The 20008-nt window shown below is 41.6% G+C and overlaps 2 protein-coding genes across 5 annotated transcripts in view; both read left to right on the top strand.

Annotated features, from left to right (window-relative positions):
- Window positions 1-3094, top strand: part of UBE3C (ubiquitin protein ligase E3C) — a 64698-nt gene extending 61604 nt beyond the window's left edge. Inside the window, exon 23 of the mRNA XM_042888516.1 lies at window positions 1297-3094. Within this exon, the coding sequence (XP_042744450.1) occupies window positions 1297-1467 (171 nt within the window). The 3' untranslated portion in view covers window positions 1468-3094. The remainder of the gene's footprint in view (window positions 1-1296) is intronic.
- A 5609-nt stretch (window positions 3095-8703) lies between these two features.
- Window positions 8704-20008, top strand: part of DNAJB6 (DnaJ heat shock protein family (Hsp40) member B6) — a 49522-nt gene continuing 38217 nt past the window's right edge. For 3 of the 4 annotated variants that reach the window (XM_042888100.1, XM_042888103.1, XM_042888102.1), the window contains exons 1-3: window positions 8704-8807; window positions 16563-16671; window positions 17940-18049. In XM_042888100.1, the coding sequence (XP_042744034.1) occupies window positions 16607-16671; window positions 17940-18049 (175 nt within the window). In that variant the 5' untranslated portion in view covers window positions 8704-8807; window positions 16563-16606. Of the gene's footprint in view, window positions 8808-12819; window positions 12920-16562; window positions 16672-17939; window positions 18050-20008 lie in introns of those variants that run through there. The other variant, XM_042888101.1, reaches the window with a different exon arrangement.

Raw genomic sequence — 20008 nt, 5'->3', positions numbered from 1 at the left:
AACTTGACCTTGAAAGCCCAGGCGTAGTGCCAGTATTCTGGGATATTTGTAAACTTTGAGCACTGCTTAGTCTGGGCAGTGCTTTTTCCTTTTTTTTTTTTCTCCTCGTCAGCTTCCATTCATTAACCCCTTTTAGCAGCTACTAGCGATGAACTCACCCTTTATCATGGGGGTGCTGTGTAAGGAATTAAAAGCTATCATGTTCCTCGTGACTTATTGGCCAATTATCAATGTCATGATTACTTGTGGAATTGTGTTGATATATAACCAAATAAAGGCACTGATGGAGACACCTGCGTGGTACTTACATGCAGTGTGGTATGATTTGAATTTTGACATTTACATCCCAGATGGAATGGCTAATTCTACAAACAACACTATGTTCAGACCAGTCCACAGGCTTTCTTCTCTGTTTGTCACACAAATTTTTCAAATTTTGAGTTAATGCTCATTTTGGTGCGTGTGTTTTCAGTCTCCCTTCCAGTGCATTAGTGATAAGGGGAAGGAGTCTCCTGCAGAACCAGAGAATGCTGACTGACAGGGAACATGGAGAGTTTAGGAAAGATCTTAGGAGCATGGGGACCCGCAATGTCACGGGATTTCATTCTTGAACACCTGTGGGATCCTGAGAAACTAAGACAGTATTTGAGTCAGGGGCAGTGCAGCTTACATAGATCTAAGGAGGCAGAGCTTATTTGGGGCTTGTGCTTACCGTGCCCTATGTAATACTATTCTGGAGAGAGAGAGGGGCCCTGTCACGGGCAGAGCATCCTTTTCCACTTAGCTCCATTCCTGTGAGTGGCCACTAGTTCCCTAAACCCAGCAGGCATTTCAGAAAACTTCAGTGTGATGGGAACACATCGTTTTCTTGTTCCTACAAAAGAATAGGATCCATATGCATTTGGCTTTGCAAGAAGAGTCTGAAGTTCTTGATCCTTTGTTTCTCTCACATACAACTTGGATTTTCTGCATGCTGTTTTGTGATTTCCATTTCATTTCACTGTTTTGTAGTGTCACACATTTGCATGTGGACAATAACAAATTACTGTTTTTCCTTAGAACTAGATAAATGGCTTCGTGTTCTGCTAGTTATCTCAGCCCCATCAAAATCCAGTAAGGAGAGGCACTACCCAATTCAACAGAGCTTTTGGGGTCATTGGGACTGAAAGAAAATGCCATTTGAGTATGTTGTGACAGTCTTTAATCTAATGATTTATTTCCTAGAAAACTATGGCAGCTGTTATGCTGTTATGTATTTATTTCTTGTTTATTTTTTTTTATTCTTGCATTTTCCAGGAGTTGTATCCTGCATTTTGCATTCACAATGGAGGATCTGATTTAGACAGGCTACCTACTGCAAGTACCTGCATGAACTTGCTGAAGCTTCCTGAGTTTTATGATGAAAATCTTATGCGGAGCAAGCTTCTGTATGCCATTGAATGTGCTGCTGGATTTGAACTAAGCTGAGTCGAGCTGATGCTTGTTTGGATGATCTGCAGAGGAATGAACCAGTGCCTACTCTATAAGCAGCACCTGTATCCACACAGTTTTGAAGGAGTTCTGTGTAAATTTCTGCAGCTCTTATGTCTTATCAGATACCCTCAAATAGGTTTCATTTTTAAACACAATCTGTTAGTTAGCTTTCATTTAATTAATATTAAATTGACACTGCTTGGTGATTCAAAATACTGAATGCTGTTTGCAGTGTGGTGGTTCTCTGTGTTCATGGGAAGAAAGAGCACATGTTTAAAAAAAAAAAAAAAAAAAAGTGACATCTCAGTGAAATTAACCAAAGATGAAGCTTTGGCTTTGTGCTGTTCAAACATAAGAGTCACAAACCGGCATTAAAGTTGTGTACCATGCAGCACATCGGGATGAGATGAGGCCAACATCCTGTGAGTAGTCTTTTAGATGAAAGTGAAGCAGATGTTTGCAGATATCCCACAACTGAGAGGATGAAAATGTTCATTACTGATATCCTAACAACTTCACTTACGCTGTAGAATTGTTTACAAACCATAGCTGTTGCAAGTAAGACATAACTGATTTTGTTTGATGCTACCTTCCCTTAAGATGGTAGGCACTGAGATAAAATGTTTATAATATTTTATTTGTGCTTTCTGAAATACCTTGAAGTCAGATTCGCATGCTTATTTTGAGTTCAACCTTTGGCTGTGTCATTATCACTTGAACACTGTCATAAACTGAAATGACTATCCACGTTTCCTCGGTTCTGTTTCTGTCTTTTGTGCCTGTACAGATTTTTTTAATGTATCAGCCTCCTGTTGCATACACAGTACATGAAAAGCAATCACTTCAGAAAAGTACACATGTAACAACTATTAAAATTATTTAAGCCAAAGTTATCAGGCTTTCTTTTATATTTGAAGCCTGTGGTGTTCACATTCCTTTCGCCTGTCATTTTTTTCCATCCTAAATACCCTATCTGTGCTCTGGTTGCTAGTCAAATTCATTGTTTTTTGTGATTAGACAGCTTTCACATCCATTTGCCTGCAGTATTTCTGCTAAGAGAAGTAGGTGGAATATGCTGCTTTGTGTAACTTGATTTCTGGGAGTAACTTGGTTTCGCATGGAAGGAAGTGATCCTCTGACCTACTTGTAACCTACTGTAGGGAACCTGCTTTAGTGGCAGGGTTGGACTGGGTGATCTGCAGAGGTCCCTTCCATCCCTATGGTTCTGTGATTCTGGTAGTAGGCACTGGGTGTTTGTATGGGAACTGCAGTCAGTTCGAAAAAGGAATTATAGCTGAAACTGTAAGATTAATAAGTGCATCCATCTGAACTTTAGTTTTATATTTTAAATCATCAAAATCTACAATCAGTTTTATATTCATCTCTTATGCAAAAAAAAAAAAAAAAAAAAAAAATTGCTGGTTACTGAAAACAGTTGAATTTCATATTTAAAAAGCAGTAACCAGCAATATCCTTTTAAATGTGGGGAAATGGAGTGGTTTTAAGATGTTTACTGGTAACCATATAAAAATGTATAATTTCTTAAGTTGGGTAAAAAACGGAGTGTTAAAATGCTGTTTGTAGTCTTGATGTACAGAAATAAAGTAATTGTTTTTCTGTTTGGTTTTGCTTTAGGCTTTTTATTTATATTAAATAATACATAACCAACCTATACATTATCCCAGAATTCTTTTCATGTATATTTTTTCTACGTAAATTATGAAACTTGTAAAGAAGTTGAATAAGAAGTCGGTAATAGTGAAACTGCCTCCTCTTAACTGCAAAACATGAACGCTTCTTGAAAGCATTATTTATTTTATAACCTGATGCTTTACGTATTTTGAAATTATTTTTCAAATTCATTCTTTTGGTAGTGTTGTATGTGTATTTTGTAAAAAATAACGATAATAAAAAAGCAGTCCTATTCAAATGCTGTGATGGAGTCACGCCGTGTAATCATGACTGGTATTGTGTGCTCTCAGCTTCTGTAAGAGGAGGCAGTGCGTGCTGTTCTGTCACTGCGAGTTCAACACGTGGGGTAGGCTGGATGAAGAAGTATTCAGACTGCAATAAGAGGGTAGGGCTTTCTGTTGGCAACAAGTTTTTCAGTTCTGACTGTCAACTGTTTACGATATAGACAAGATGAAGTGTGAAATCCTGCTTTTCGATGCTTTATTGCTGAGTAAGGGATAGGAGACGAAAGGATGAGAAATAAAGTGAGTGTAGTTAGTCATGTCCTGATGAGCTCAGTGGTTTCAATGATCTCCTGTAGCTCTCACATGGCAAGAATTGTTGATATATATGAAAATAGATTTTCTGTTTTTTAAAACAAGTGCAAGGTTCTTTCCCAGTTGTGATGCTCACGGAGTTTAGGTAGGCAGAGGCAGAAAGCACTTTGCCTGCAGCTAACTTAAAACATTACTGTAGTTTCTAATCATCAGCTCAGCTGTTCTAATTGCAGTTTTGGAGATACTGTCTGTGCAGAACAGCCCTTCCATACAGTTTCAGTAGTTCTGTGTTTTTTCTTCCTGGTTCAGTTCTTGCTTTTTGGAATATAGCAGCATTTTCTTTTTGCCTTTTTCAAATAAACTTTACAAGCAAGCTTAAAGAAAAATCCATCTTTATGATGGGAAGAGTACAAATTGTTTGTCTCTCTGCAGTTGAAAGGAATAAAAGAGAAATGAAAGAATAAATGTAGCACGTGGTCTTTGTCTCTTGGTGAGAATTCTTCTGGATGTAAAACCTTACATCCTGTCCTGCTTGCTGGATATTAAAGCCCCACAGAAATGGGATGCCTTGTTAGTTATCACAGTTATTTTCCATCGTCCCAAGAAGCCATGCTTACGTACACTTTGCAGATGTCACATTTTTTATTTCTGGGGAAAACTTCCATCTACAAAGAGAGATTTGTGTCCGGCTTCACAAGTGAACACTGAGCTGACAGAAGTTTGAACAAGGGTGTCTTTGGTTAGTTTTCTGTGGGTGCTCCATATTGGAAATAAAACGAGCTGCTTGATGCTGTCAGTAACAGTGTGGACAGGGGTTTTGGGCATCACTTGACTCTAATAGGAACACCCTAACTTGATCTGCAAAGGGGCTTGGAAATCAAAGAAAGACTTCAAGCCGTGCAGTGAGATCATGCTAAATTGTGGTTTAAGGCAGAAGCAGTTTGTTAAATGCCAATAATGCAGCACATGCTCTTTCTGCCACTGAAAAAAGAATGCAGCACAAAAACAAGAAAAAATGAGCTGTTTTTCTTGGAGTGTTTTGTTGGAACTGTAATTTTTTTTTTTTGGTTTTAAAGTTTTTGCAAATAATATGCAAAAACTTTAAAACCTATTTGCTCAAATACATGAGTCTGTGTTAATAATGGTTTGTGATGTAAATGCTTGTTACTATTTTTTTTTTCCCATGTTGCTTTGCCTGTCAGTAAAGGAGAAACAAACATGGTCTGTAAAACTGATCAGGATATCTATATTTTTATTGACTTCTGCTTTTGTGAATAAAATAATTTGAGTTTTCTTGAAACTTTGCAGAAACACTCTTTTCTTTCATTGTGCAGTGCTCATGGAGTTCTGTGGCTAAAGTTTGATGGCATTCCACAGCTTATAGCAGGGATGCTGATACAGACTCTTAGTTGGTCTGTATCCTCATCGTGATGTGTAACTTGTCAGGCTCTGGAGTTCCCATGGTGAGCCCAGCCTCAACCATAAGCCTTAGCTTTGACTCAGTGCATCCTTCCAACAGAGAGCACTGACGCTCTTTGAAAAACTATCTGCTGCACCGTACAAGTGTGTATTCTGTTTGCAGCATTTAATTCATAGGAACGGTCTGCTCAAATGTCCCATATATTCACGATTATTCTTTTCTGCATTCCCAGAACTGCCGTTAGTTCATTCTGTGTAACATTTGGACGTTACAAAAGATAGTTTTGCTTTAATTCTCTTTTGTTCTGTGTTAATAGTTGCACGTAGTTCTTGGTTGCCGAAGAAGGAAACGTTCATTCACCAGATGGTGTTATTGCGAATCATCTTGCTAATTCTGCTTATCCAAATGTTGGATCCAGGAAAAGCATTTCTCATCAGTTGCTGTGCAGTTTTGCTCTGTGCTGTCAAACGTACCGTCTGAAGAAATGACGACCATCTATCCTTCATATCTTTAATTGATTTATTTCTATTACTGCTCCGCATAGTATTTTTCACCTCTGTCTTTCAAACAGTGGCAGAGCTCTGAGTTCTGTGCAGTTATTTGAGATGTACTTACTTGTTAGACCTATCTGGCTATGGATGAAAAATGACATAGAATTAACTTGTATTTGCCATTGGCGTACAGATAAGGAAGTCTATCTCAGATCAAATTAATTAATAGAAATGCTGATCAAGCTGTCCTTGCAAGGAATAAACACTTGTCACAGACTGAGATCTTGTGTCTGCCAGCAGCTGTTCTTAGACTGTTTTCTGCACACCCCAAGTAATCAGTAGAATTATCTGGTGCTTTATGAGGAGTTGGGGAAAGCACCAGCTATCTTGAAATGTTTCAGCCATTCCTCAAAAACATCCTTTCTGCTCAAGCTTTTGGTTACGAAGAGGCATCCAGATAAACTTGGATCCTATTGATTACCTGAGAAGCTCCATACAAATGAAAACTGAGGTTGTGCTCAGCAGAAAAACTCAGGAGAATTCTAATGATAATTGATGATTTTGTGCTTTTAAAGCTTCTACTTAGTTTTAAATGTTAGGTGTATTGCCCGTATTTCAAGTCTAATTGTTTCTGATAAGCTATCAGCAAAAAAGTTAGTGCTTATATTTAATTAAGTGGCACTTTCCAGAATTGCTTTGCCAGTATTACTATAATCAAATGATGTGAGAACACTCTTTGATACATAAGTTCTTTGCTAACACCAAAAATAGAATCTGTAAATAGAAAAACTGGATTCATTAAGCAGCAGACCAGAGCAGCGGGCCAAAAAGGCCACAGCCATTACCACATCGAAGAAACTAATATTAATCTCTCTCTAATGCAGCATTTTCAAGCGTTTCTTATGTTCTGATGGGCTTTTCATAGTTGACCTCCATAAGTAATAAAAAATGATTGATAAAAAAAAAACAACCCAACAAACGAATCTGGGAACAGTGTGAATTGCTGATATCTCCTGGGCTCATGCCACATGATTCTATCGTTAGGTTATAGTTACCAGTTCAGCCCTCACTTAACTTCTGGCACCTGGGAGGTGGCTGTCTGGGCACTACCAATGGCAGAGGCAACTCAGAGATCCAGAGGTCGGTTCTTTCGTTACTGATATGCATTGCCAAAGTGGGTAGAACAAATCACATCCTGGATACGCCCCTCCTTCTCTCATTCTTCGTAGTCAGAGGGTTTGAACTACAATACTTAACTTCTGGGCAGCTGAAGTTCTGTGAAAGTGAAGAATGATCTTTGCTTCATGTTCCAAGGTGAGAGCTGAAAATTCCTGAGCAGTGAAGATCCTCTAATAACAGGATTTATTCCTATGACTCAACACTTAGATGCCAGCCCACGGCTGCCCAAATCTTCCATAGCAGTGCCCATAGAGCCACCATGCCTTATCAGCTGCTGCTATTGGAACACTGATCCCAGCCCCTCTGTCTTTCAGGAGCATTAGGTTTGTTGCTCCTTAATACAATTAACAATATTCCAGGCTTCTTCTGCAAGCAGCCAGCCATACAAATACAAATCACTTTCACTTCATGCTTTGTAAATACCTCTGTGGCGGTGCAGAAGTTTTCTGAATCAGGTTTTCTGTTTCATTAATCTTATCATCAGACCTAATTAAACATTTCCTACAACTAAAGTCTTTCTCAGGATATTACTTCAGGTGAGAAGGTGGATAGGCTCTTTACCTAAAGTTATTCCTCCTCCTTTTATCTGTGTTAACTTTTTAATACAGAGACTGTAAGATCCTACTGTATGGAAAACACTCGGGCAGACAGTTCTTTTTTGAGGAGTTTTGTCCTACTGTAAGACTAATGCTAAAGCTAAAGTAATAGTTCTGAGAAATCTTAACTGAATTGAGTGGGACTGAGTATAGAGAGCCAATCAAAGCATGGTGAGAATTTTAATGACCTCTTCTGGAATTAGCCCTGCTCTGTGGTACCTGAACTACGCAGCTTGAATGAGAGAAAGTTTGGGTGAGAAGGTGGCTCAGCAGTAGTTAACTGTCAATATGAATATTTTATCAGAGTGCTCCTCTTAAAAGTAAAGCAACCACTGCCGCAATATTTCTTTTGAGCTGCGGGTGGATGCATAACGGATCGTATTGACCTGGAAAATCCTGAAGGCTGAGCTGACATCTTGGAAAGGTGACTGCAGCAGGAACCAACAGGGGGAGCTTGACACCACAGGTGAGTAGGAGAGACTTGGCTTGAAGCTGAGCGGTGCTGCGGCTGCTGTGTTAGGGGTGACATCAGCATGAAGCCTGTACACGTACTTCTCCCTGCTCATAGGACCTGTGATTGTAAATGCTGGGAGCTGTACTTGGGCCATAACAACCCCGTGCAGCGCTGTGTTTTGGGGGGTACCGACAGTGCTCTCTCCCAGATCCCTGCAGCGTGCTCTGCTGTACCTGCAGCACCACTTCCAGCTGGTTTTGTCATTTGCTGTGTTTATGGCAATCCTCTGCCTTTCCCTGTAACCCAAAGAATGGAAATTAAACAACAAAAAAACTCTATATCAAGAAAACAAACATATATATAATGAGTTCCTGATATCTTTCCTTTGAACTACCACGGATAATGATATTAAGTTAAAAAAGGTACTCCAGTAAACGATATTTTTAATTGGTGCTGTACCAACCATCTTTTCTGCAAAGTCTTGGGAAATGTGTTCATATCCCACTTCTAAGTCAAAGATAAGCATTAGCCAATTAAGACACAATTATGTGATTTTTCTAATGATTAAACCTCTTGTTTCTTCCTCCTCATTAGGAAATATCTGCGTTTTCTGTGTTTTGCAGCAAAAATGTCAAAGCGACTCGCATGCAGGCAGCCCTTAGCCGTGAGCAAGTGTCACTCTACCTCGCGCGGTCGCGACGGGTGGAAGCGGCCACCCCTCCCCACGGAGCGCGCAGCGCCGCCCACGGGCAGCAGAGGGCGCCCCACCCTCGCGTGCGCGCGGCGGTCAGGGAGCGGACGGCCCGTGCGTCGTTCGAGAAACTTCCGGAAACAGCCTGGCGGAAGTGACGGCGCTCGTGACGCAATTTCCTGTTTGCGGCTGAGGAAACTGCCGCTGTTCCTGTTGCCGTTGTCCTGGGCTGCTGGCGGGGAGGTCGCGGCCGCGCTGCGCAGGCACCGCAGCGGGTGAGTGTGGGGTCGGGCCGCGGGCGGGCGTCCGTCGCTTGGTCTCACCGGGGGAAGGGGAGAGAGAGCGAGCGGGAGGAGGAGCCGGTATCCGGGCCTGTCCACGGCTTTAACAGCAGCGCTGCCGGGCCCGGGCCCCGAGCGCGGCTGTCGGAGGCGCCGTGCCGCCATACTGGGCGCTGCGCTGAGAGCTCTGCCGAGCCTCCGGGAGCTGCGTGGCAGCGGCTCCGCTGGGTCAGAGTGGGCGGCGGGGAGCTGGGGGCGGGCGGGCGGGCGGGAAGGAGGGAGGGAGGGAGTGTGCGTGAGGGCTGCCCTGGGCTCAGCCCGCCGCGCGCGGGGAGGCGGGGAGCTGTGGGATCACCGGGCTGGGCTGTCCCACATCAGCCGTGCCTCGCGCTTACCGAGAGCGGTGAAGGCTGAGGTGGGGAAAATCCGCGCTTCCATTTCTGTTAGGTTGGTTTCGTCTGGAGAAAGCGAGGAGCGTGTGTTCGGACGGGGCTCTGCAACCCAGTGAATAGGCCCTTTGCTTCGGCTTCCTTTGTTCACCGAATTATTTTGGCGTGCTTGTAAACTAAACGTGCCGTTTTCTATTTTTTTTTTTTTTTCTAAATATTTCTTTTTGAGGGGAATTGAGGTCCGTTTTCCATTTAGTAACTCGGAGTAGGGTCAGAACTCGTTGTTGTTGCGTTTGAAGCCTGGTGCTGCCAGGTTCTGAGCTGAGCTGAAAGCTCGGTGTAAGGCTGGTTGTTGTTGTCATGGTCAGCATCTGCTGCCTTTCTGTATGACTGCTGGGTTGGGAAGTGAAGTTATTTGTGGTCAGTATTCCTGTTTATTGTAAGAGTTTATGCTGTATTACAGTTTGTGAGCACTCTGGGTGGCTACTGAAAACCAGTGCAATGTACTTCACAGAAGATAGTGGAAAAGGTTCATCAAAAGGTTGGGGCAGATTCCTTTTGAAATTCTGATAGCAGTAAATTGATTGGCTGGTTCCAATCCGGCCAAGGTAATATCACTAAAGTTAGATTTAAAATGACAGGAACGCTTTTGATGTTGCATAGCCAGTGATCTGGTCTTAATGTTTTTATGAGGTGAAGTGTCAGCATGTGAGGAACAAGGTGTTGGCATGGCGTCAGCCCAGCTGCTTGCAGCAGGCCCTGTCCCTTGGTCCTCCAAAGCTGCTCTTCCCACTGCATGCTGACCTTGATTTTTGTTTACCCTTTGGAGATGGCTGTACTTTCATTAGGAGTTATGCTCAGCTGATGATCGAGAGCTTGGTTGTTGAAGTACCATTTAGTTTGCTGGATTATATTGTCAGAGAAGATTTGTTTGGCTGAATGAGTAAATGTATTTACCAGTCTTGTCTCTGCTTTTCTTGCGTGTTTCTTTTCAGTTGTTTAAAGCTAGAAGTAAATGCTGAAACAGTGCACAGTGTCTGTGCAACTGTGCTTCCTATTCTTGTCTCTCATGCTGCTGTTCAGTGGAGGGCAGGAGTCTCTTGGCAATGCAAGTCAAATTCAGATTAAATTTTCTTTAATAACCCAAACACTGGAGGAGAAACGTGTATTGCTACTTTGACTAGTAATGGGATTTAAATTGTGCTGGTAGTAATAATTTTTCTACCTAGAAGCTGCTCTGTCAGATTTGTCTCTTTCAGTACTTGTGCTTTCCGTCTGTGCTGCATTCTTACCCAAATGGCTTTTTCTCTGCTATTTTCTTCTTACTTTCCTGGATTGAGGAGGTTTGCTAACACAATTCGGCTGGATTTTAGTAGAAACCACGTGGGGTTTATCTTCTGGAAAATAAACAAGTTGTCTTTTTGGTGGGGTATTGAGGAGTAACTTAATGTTAAACGTTCATTTCAATATGAAGGGCCTATCAGTTCCTAGTAGGATTTATACTTAGCTATGGAGATATATATTTTTAAGTGTAAAATTTTTCAGAACTCCAACATCTGTTTGACACATTTGAGGTGAGGTTGTGCCAGATCAGAGTGATGTTTGTGTGTCCATATGAGGCCGCAGGCACTACATTTGGTCTGGCATTGACTGAAATGTCCCACGAGGTTGGGCAGTGATGCAGCCATGCGTGCTGGCATTCTGTTCTTGTGCTGCTGGCACATCTCACCCTTGTCGATACACAGGGCTGTCAGTGTGGAGTAAACCTTCTGGTCTATGCCTTAGAAATTGTGGTGCTTTGAGCAGAACGGTTTCTATTGGCAGCTTTTCCTTTGGCCATAATGTTAATTTCTTAATGGAATGGAAAAATCAGTGAGAAGCTATTTAACTGTGTCAGAACTTGTTGGTTCTTAGGATGATTGTTTTGTTCAGCATAGATTTTAATTGAAACTACTGTGGAGTCCTCAGTGCAGGAAAGACATGGACCTGCTGGAGCGTATCCAGGGGAAGACCCAATGGATGGAACACCTCTCCTGCAAGGACAGGCTGAGAGAGCTGGGGCTGTGCAGCCTGGAGGAGAGAAAGCCATGGGGAGACCTGAGAGCGGCCTGTTGGTATCTAAAGGGGCTGTAAGAAAGGAGGGAGACTCTTTAGCAGGGTCTGTGGTGACAGGACAAGCGGAAACGGTTTCCAATTAAAAGACGGTAGGTTTAGATTGGATATAAAGAAAAACTTCTACAGTGAGAAGGGAGGGGCCTCGGGCCGTGTTGCCCAGAGAGGTGGTGGATGCCCCATCCCTGGAGATGCTCAAGGTCAGGCTGGACGGGGCTCTGAGCACCTGATGGAGCTGTAGGTGTCTGTCGGTGCAGCTGCTCACTGCGGGGGAGTTGGTCCAAATGGCTTTTAAGGGTCCCTTCCAACTCAGTTCTGTGATTCTAGTTGGTGATGTTAGGTTGAACTTACGTGCCTTTGAATGAAATGGTACATTTGAATAGATGTTGGATTTCTCTTAAGTTTGGACTGTTTGTTTATTTAACTACATTCATGTGTATGAATGTCTTTTTTCTGTACATCCAGTTTGTTTTGTACTGATCTGTATGCCCTGCCTGCCCTTCTCACTTCTGTTGTGGGTTATCCTGTACTGAAGGAGTTTGTGGCTCAAATAATAAGGCTGAGGCTATTTGTAGCTACTTTATAGAAGAGCCTTCATTAAAACCTGTGTGCCAAAAATTTTGTTTGATTAGGAGAAATTGTTTTGTCTTAAAAGGTAGTGTGAATCTGTGGAAGTCTGTCGTAAGTAAAACTGGACTCGGAAAACGACTTCAGGACAACTGTTTTCTAACATGCAGACAGGATGTTTGTTGTAAGCATAGGATTAAAGTAAGCATTTTGGAATGTTGATTTGGTTAGATTCATCTCTCGGGGATGCTTGGCAGTGTAACATGATGAGAATAAACGTTGTCATTTGAGTCCATTTTGCTAACTTTGATTATGCTGTGTATTTATGTGTTTCAGGACAGAAACCAGTTTGTGGAGCCTGTGAGATGAAACTCTAAGGTAGCTTTTCTGAGTTGGGATCAGTGGAAGTTAACAGCGCAGAGGCGTTGCGGATAGCTTAGTGTGTTGTGCTGGGTGAAATCTCCTTGGTTGTTGTACGAGTGGGGTTTCTTGCTGTTTTCTATGGCAGTTAGTGCTTTGTGATTGACTTTTTTTTTACCCTTCTAGAAGATTTGCTTGGAAAGACAGAGTAGGCAAGTCATTACAATTCAGGGATTATATTTGAGATCTGTAGGCGATGAGCAATTGACGTGACTAAATGTCATCCTAAGGTTGTTATGTTCAGCATGGAGATATTAGGGTATGCCTCTAAGTTTACTGGACTGTAAATAATAAGTCTTAACAAAGGTATTCTAGCTGTATAAAAATCAGTTAAAAGATACTAGAAGACTTGGGTGTGTGTTGCATGCCATCCTATCCATGGCCCTGGATCCAACAGCACTGATGCTGCTTGGAGTGTTTGTGGTTCTTTGAAGGAGTACAAAAACTCGTCAGGTCTGACACACTGCTTTCTAATAAAAACTCTTGGAATGTGAGAAATCTTATTTTCTTAATCACAGGTTGTAATTCTCAAAGATCCTAGAGCACGTGTGTCATCTACTGCACGTGCATCATCTGCTGACATACCAGAGACATCTGTGAGTTGCTCAGTTGCTGCTGGTAAGTCAGACCCAAGCTGAAGTTGAGCTGGGGTTTGAAAGAGGATGTTCTCCTGTGTTACTGTCTGGATGTAATGATTCAGATGTGGAAAGCAGACAGGTAGGAGGGGTTGGTTGGCTGGGCAGCTCATAGTGTCGATATCAGCTTCTTGGGTAAATTGTGTGAATCAGGGAATTTGGAACCTCTACCCAGGTGACTGAGCTCGAGCTGTTCTGGAATCTTTCAGGGCTGTTCTTGCTGTACCATTGCTTCATGGCCAGAAATAGATAACTTTCGGACTGTGAAGGTCACATGGCTCTTGTTGTCTAAATTCACTCCTGGACAATTTAGTAACTTCTCATTTAGGTGCCTTCCTCTACTCTGTATTTAGTTTGGGCTGCTGCTTTGTCATTCTGGAAGACTGTGCGTCTGATAAATTACCTCTTCCCTGTCATCTGATCTTCCATAAGATCTCTAGATCTCTACGTATCTTTTGTAAATACACTCATGCCTTTTCTGTAGCTGAGGACTTCACTACGTAGAGAGACTACGAGATGCATTTCAAGATCATTCTGAGCTGATACAGCTTCGGGCTTCACTGTGAGAGGAAGGTCTCAAGCCTCAGCATGTTGGTTGCTTTGTATCAGTGTGAGTGCTGCGCTTCTTGGTAAGCCAGAGCTGCTCCTGTGAGATCTGAGAGGTCTATGAAAACTTTTGTTTCGTGGGAATGTTTGGCAGTTGGGTTTGTTCATGCTCGTGAGGAGTTGGAATAGCTGATAGAATCCTGTAAACACAGTGCAGTGACGCATACAAGCAGCTGTAGATTTATGCAAGTAAAAAACAAAGGGTATGAAAAGTTTCTATCTGGTATATTTTTGCTTGATTTTTATTTTAAGGCTTTGAAGGTTTGCTGTGGTTGGAAGCGGGCAGTTAATGAATGTGGGCTGGAATCCTCGTGGAAGGAAGAAGACTCAGGAGTGCCTAATGAATAAGAGTTGCTTGTGCATTTGAGGACAAATCTTTGACGCATTTCAGATTGGGAAAAGATCTTTGTCATTTTGATTAGGACAGCTGAGTCGTTCTGGGTTTTGCTTTGCAGGGGGGTAGCTGCTTTGCTTCGTGGAATTGTTGGGACTTTGTAATCAGGCATGTTACTACAGCCTTTAAACTATCAATCAGAACTATTTTCTCTTCTATTGCAAGTTGATGATGGTTGTTTTCCTGAGTAAATATTTTAAATCTTTTATTTTCCTGTATTGTAGGCAGGTTTCTTTTCTGGTTTGTGAGGTTTTTTTCCCCTGCTTACTGAGCGCAGCACAGAAATCTGTATTTTAAGAGTCAGAACATTAGCTGATGCTGTCTGTTTTGTGGGTTAGTCTATTTTGCCTAAGCTGGATGGTGGAAAAAGCTTCAGATGAGTTTTCCTTACGTAAATATTGTTAAAACTTTCTCAGACACAAGAAGACATTCCGTTGATGCCTGAAATTGTAGCAGTGCAGTTTATGGTTTATGGTGACTAGCAGATAGAAATGTTGATTAATTGTAGATGAACTCTTTCTGTTGCCTGAATGGTTGAGTGAGAGAATGCGAGCAGTTTGTTTTTTTTCAGAGAGCTGCTTGCGTGTCTGAACTGCGTGTATTGCATTGGTGGAAGTGAAAACTGAGCAATGCCACTTCCATAGGAGGTACAGTGTGCAAACACACAGGATCTTTTTTTCCTTTGGATTCTTTCTATAATGTGCATGTTCTGCATACACTGTTGCTCACGATGATTGGCTCCAAGATTCGATAATGTACTTAACTCCTGCTGACTGTGCTCCTCAGCTGTGTGATAGTAGGGCTGTTCTGATCATTTCATAGAATGACAGAATGGCCTGGGTTGTAAAGGACCACAATGCTCATCCATTTTCAACCCCCTGCTATGTGCAGGGTCACCAGCCACCTGACCAGGCTGCCCAGAGCCACATCCAGCCTGGCCTTGAATGCCTGCAGGGATGGGGCATCCACAGCCTCCTTGGGCAACCTGTGCCAGTGCATCACCGCCCTCTGTGTGAAAAACTTCCTCCTAATACCTAACCTAAACCTCCCCTGTCTCAGTTTAAAACCATTCCCCCTTGTCCTATCACTGTCCACCCTTGTAAACAGCCATTCCCCCTCCCTTTTATACGCTCCCTTCAAGTTTTGGAAGGCCACAATGAGGTCTCTGTGCAGCCTTCTCCAAGCTAAACAATCCCACTTCCCTCAACCTTTCCTCATGGGAGAGGTGCTCCAGCTCTCTGATCACCTTAGTGGCCATCCTCTGGACTCATTCCAAGAGTTTTGCGTCTTTCCCATTTGTTTGGGAAACAGCAGATCTTGCTAGGCTGGTTGTTAGTTGAGTATTCTGGGTTATTTTTTGTAACCTGTTTACATACTGAAGCTTGTTCTTATTATATGTGTTTTGGCATTCTTGATGTTCATTTTACTGTGTCTTCCAGCATCCCTTCTTAGTGTTGGTTGTGTTATTAACTACACCCATATTGTTTGTTTCAGTGTGGAGGTTTCATCAAAGGGCAGAGTCAATTAGAGGTCTCCTTACCTGCTGCATTTTAATGTTTTCAGTGTCTGTGGAACTCTGGTTAACTAGATTGCAAAAAGCACGTAGCTTTTCTTGTATGTTTCTGTTGGTAGTGGGGTGGGAAGTGCATGGCAGTGCCAGTTTAAGCAAGAACCTGCCATTGGAGGAGAAGTGAATGAAACCACATCCCCACCTTTGTAAGTTCATTTGGCTTTAACTTGCAACAGCAATGTTATTTTGAAGAAGTATCTAATTATTGTAAAAGGAGGTCTCACTTCAGTGTTTGTATCTTAGGGTATTGAAGGATGCATGTAGTGTCAGTAGGGTAACTTTATTTCAGAGTGTTGTGTTTGATTCTTACAGCACTTCTGTAAATGTAAAAATGAAACTACCTGGGCTGTAAGAGGACACACTGAGTGACTTGAAGGGGGAAAAAAAGTAGTTTCAGTTTATTTTTGTTCCTATGAAAACTCTGTTCTCTCATTCTAAGGAGTACAAACAGCTTCCTTACTTGAGTTGGTTGGCTAGCCTTCAGTTCAGTGGTCTTTTCTGGCTATGTACTTGCTGTTGGTAATCAGTAAATAGCATTCAGCAGCTTTGGCAACGTGTGATTTGTCTGTCAAGAAAGGCAACTAAAAACTACCATGAAAGAACATTGCTGTCTGCTTACACTCGTGTGCTTAAGATACCACATAGGTGCCGTAAAGTAATATGATGTGTGGCTGCTTTTCCATTCGGAAGTTATTTATGTGTATATATAAATGATGGCGTGCAGTACAATTCCTTCTCACTGTAGTGATTAAAACCAGCTTTTCTGTCTAATTTATTTCAGGAACCTTCTGTTTTCCTTAATCTCTTTTCACTGTGTTTCAATGAAATTAAAGGACATGAATCCAAATGAGAATCAAAGTAATTGGCTCATGTGTCAACCTAAAATAAGTGAATCTTTAGTGTGTGTGTCTGTATGCTTGGAACATCTGACTGTGTAAAAGCAGTCACCTACTAGGTCTGTTTTGGTAGTAGCACTTCCTGAGATCTGCCTTGATCTTTTTAAAAATGATGCAGCATTACCATACAGACTTCATTTACAAGCTCTTGTTGTTGCAGGATTTGAAAGCCCCACCTGTTGTAAACAAGACAACTGCTGAACCATGGTGGATTACTATGAAGTTCTGGGAGTGCAGAAGCATGCCTCAGCAGAAGACATTAAAAAAGCGTAAGTATCACTGGTATATATGGGATGTTTTAAGGAGCAAATACATCCTCTTTGTTTTCAATGCTTGGGTGAATAGTCGTCATCTGAGGTAATGTTCCGTGGCTGAACTGCAAACCATCTTCCCCTCCATTTGCAGAGGTGCTTAGATTTCTAAGTTATTAACAAGTATTTGGCATACTGCCTTTTGTTTTTCCCTAAAAGTTACTGTTTACTTTACAGCAAGCTATTGGGAGGAGACGTTCCCATAGTACATGTTCCTAGTATACCAAAAATATTTGGCATTAAGACACAGTTTTGGGTGACGTAGAAATGCTGTGTTTATCTTGCCTTCTCCTGAGTGCTCTGCTTTACAATTAATCAAATTGCTAAAGTATGTGGCACTTTACTTTTTTTGTCCCTTGTATGTGCAGGGATTTGCACAAGGAAATCTGTGTCAACTCAGAATTTGAACTGTAATGCTGCATGACTGTGTGAAATGCTGCCGGTCAACATTTGCACAAGTTTAGCTTTGTTCCTATAAGTAGTTTTGAACACTTAGCCTTAAACATCCCTTTTGAGCATAGGCATTATATACGAGATAGCCATCAAATGTGCCTCTGATGTGAGATATTACCACAGTTAGTTACTAAGGTGCTCCTGAAGCTTTATCATTTCTGTCTGGATCAGAAGAGTACTCTTGATGTTTACGGTAGTTGGTTGTGGTGTAGTGTAGTTGGAGTATGGAGCGTTTAAGAAGGCCATAGCAGAAATGTTAGGGAATGTTTTTTCGCACCTGCCTTTTGTTCAGAAATTCAGGAGTAAATCTAAAAATATCTGAAGAACTCCAATTTAAAAAAAAGTTTTGTTTTGTTTTGTTTTTAGCAAATCTGGGTAGACAGTTCTCTGTATACCTGTAAGATCTGTTGGTGCTATTCTAGAGGCAAGATAGAAGGCACTGAGAAATCTATAAGTACTTTAGTCCCTGAAAACTTGTTTGACACATTCTGTGTTTAGAATCATAGAATGGTTTGGTTTGGAAGGGGCTCTTAAAATCACTTGGTTCCAACCCCCTGCTATAGGCAGGGACATCTCCCTCTCAACCAGGTTGCTCACAGCCCCATCCAGCCTGGCCTTGAATGCCTCCAGGGAGGGGGCATCCACAGCCTCGCAGGGCAACCTATTCCAGTGTCTCACCGTCCTCACAGTGTAGAATTCCTGATATCCAGTCTGTGCTTAGAGCATATTTCTTCATTTCAATATAAAATATCCTTTTGTTTCCTTCCAATTAGGTACCGTAAATTGGCATTAAAATGGCACCCTGATAAGAATCCAGAAAATAAAGAAGAAGCAGAGCAGCAATTCAAACAAGTAGCTGAGGCCTACGAAGTTCTGTCAGATGGTAGGTATTTTAAATGGGCTTTTGCACTGCAGCTCTCTGGATAGTCAGTTTAAGACCGAAAATGCTGAGGAGAAAATTCATGATGCTTTAAAAAGGATCCCGTATCTGTCTCTGTCTGGCCGTGCACCTAGACTACTTCCTGAGGAAAGGAAGGGGGGGAGGGGGGGGGGGGGGAAGCTTGCAGGTAAGACAGAATGAGCAGAAATTTTGAAACCAAAAATTCAGTCTCTTTCTTGATGAGTAACACAGACAATTTCCTTTTGGAAGCTAAGATCCACTTTTGTCTAAGGAGGTCAAACCAATATTACCATAAATACAGGGGAAGTGTTAATTGAAATCAGTTGCTTAGCCTGACCTGTGTGATGGAGGAATTCACTTTCTAGTTCACCTGTGTCTTAATGCTGCTTTTCAAGCAAAAACTTCTGCGAATGTCTTGGCAGAAGCAGTCTGAATCATAATGAAGTGATTTAAGCAACTCTGATTATTTTCCTCTGTAATTGACTGCATCTGTCTGTATTCTATTTCTGAAGTGTCCTTGATTTCACCTGGAACCAGTGGGTGAGTGGGAGAGCTCTATTTAAAGTAGCAGCAGGATCTAGATTACCTTTCAGAATTTGGCCTGGTTTAGCTGTCTTGTATGCCCTGTGTCTTCGATTTGATTTTGATTCTTAATTGCCATGATGGAAATAAAACTGAATTTATGAACTTTCGTCTTCTAGAGTAGCTTTACCTTCTTAAGTAAATTCTTTGAGTAAGATGAAAGTAGGATACTGGTCTGGGTGGCATGTAGGTCTTTAGATTCTTTGGAAACAATACATTCCTGGAATTCTAGAACACTTTCTGAAAATATTTCCTGTTCTTGGATGTATACCAAACCAAAGTTACTGGGATCTTAACAGTCACTTGTGCATAAGGGTAACTAAATCCTGAGCCCACTGGTTGAGGGCAGTCAACTGTCCTGCCAACTTAATAAAGTTTCTCACACCATTACAGGCTTGAGTGAAGAGAGGTTTTTGCAAGGAGGGTAGCTGTGTAAGGGATCACATGTGCAAAGGATGTTGAAGTGGTCTGTTCGTAGGGCACGCCTGTCTTCAGGTTTCAAGAACATGAAATTTTTTTGGAAGGTGAACTTCAGGCTTCTTCAGCTCTCGGGTCTTAACTTTTCTGCTGCTTCTGACAGTCTGTTCTGTGTCCATTTTTAATTGATGGAAGTAGATTAACTTCCTTTATTTGTGTTCTAAAAAGGCAAAGCCTATTGAACTAGGCTTTGTTCTGTGTGCGTGTATATATATGTGTACCTATTGCAAGGTTGCATCATTTCTAAATGATAGCCACTATGTAAAACTGGATTTCTGTGGCCAGGAGGAAGTATTTTGCTCCTCAGTAGCTGGTTGAGGTATCAGCGTTATCTGTCAGTTATGCCATTTGAATTTCAAAAGCATCTTCCACTGAAAATATTAACAGTGGGAATAACACATTAACATGAAGAGTCTGAAATCAGATGTCCTGACTGATACCTCAAGCAGTATCAGCAAAATACTCTCAGATTTTCCTCCACTGCCAGCAGTGTATCTTATGTAGTAATGTGGAATTAACTTGCTTTCTCTCCAGTTCTTGTGGATACTGGGGTGCTGGTCTGCAGTGAAATGAAGAGCATTCCATGTCTTCTTAAACAACAGAGAGCAAGCAGTTTGAGTCAAATCCTTTCTTAGAATTTTTTCTGTTTTTTTTTTTTTTTTAATATATACAACTTCTTGGTCTCCTTCTTAAAATAAAGTGGCTATAATTGAGTTTATAGTCACACAAAATCCTGTTCTTCCTTTCTTACCACTTTCTCACAGTGAACTTGGCCTTGCACAATAAAAGGCAAAGATCTGCAACAAGGGGTGTTCCAGTTGAACAGAGGGAATAAAATATTTACAATGAAAATCCTTCAGCATAAGGGACAGTTTGTCAAGA

Source organism: Lagopus leucura, unplaced genomic scaffold (genome assembly GCF_019238085.1).
Source record: "Lagopus leucura isolate 7727_CA_CO unplaced genomic scaffold, USGS_WTPT01 Super-Scaffold_100157, whole genome shotgun sequence".
Taxonomy (NCBI): domain Eukaryota; kingdom Metazoa; phylum Chordata; class Aves; order Galliformes; family Phasianidae; genus Lagopus; species Lagopus leucura.
This window is presented reverse-complemented; position numbering and strand designations above follow the sequence as displayed.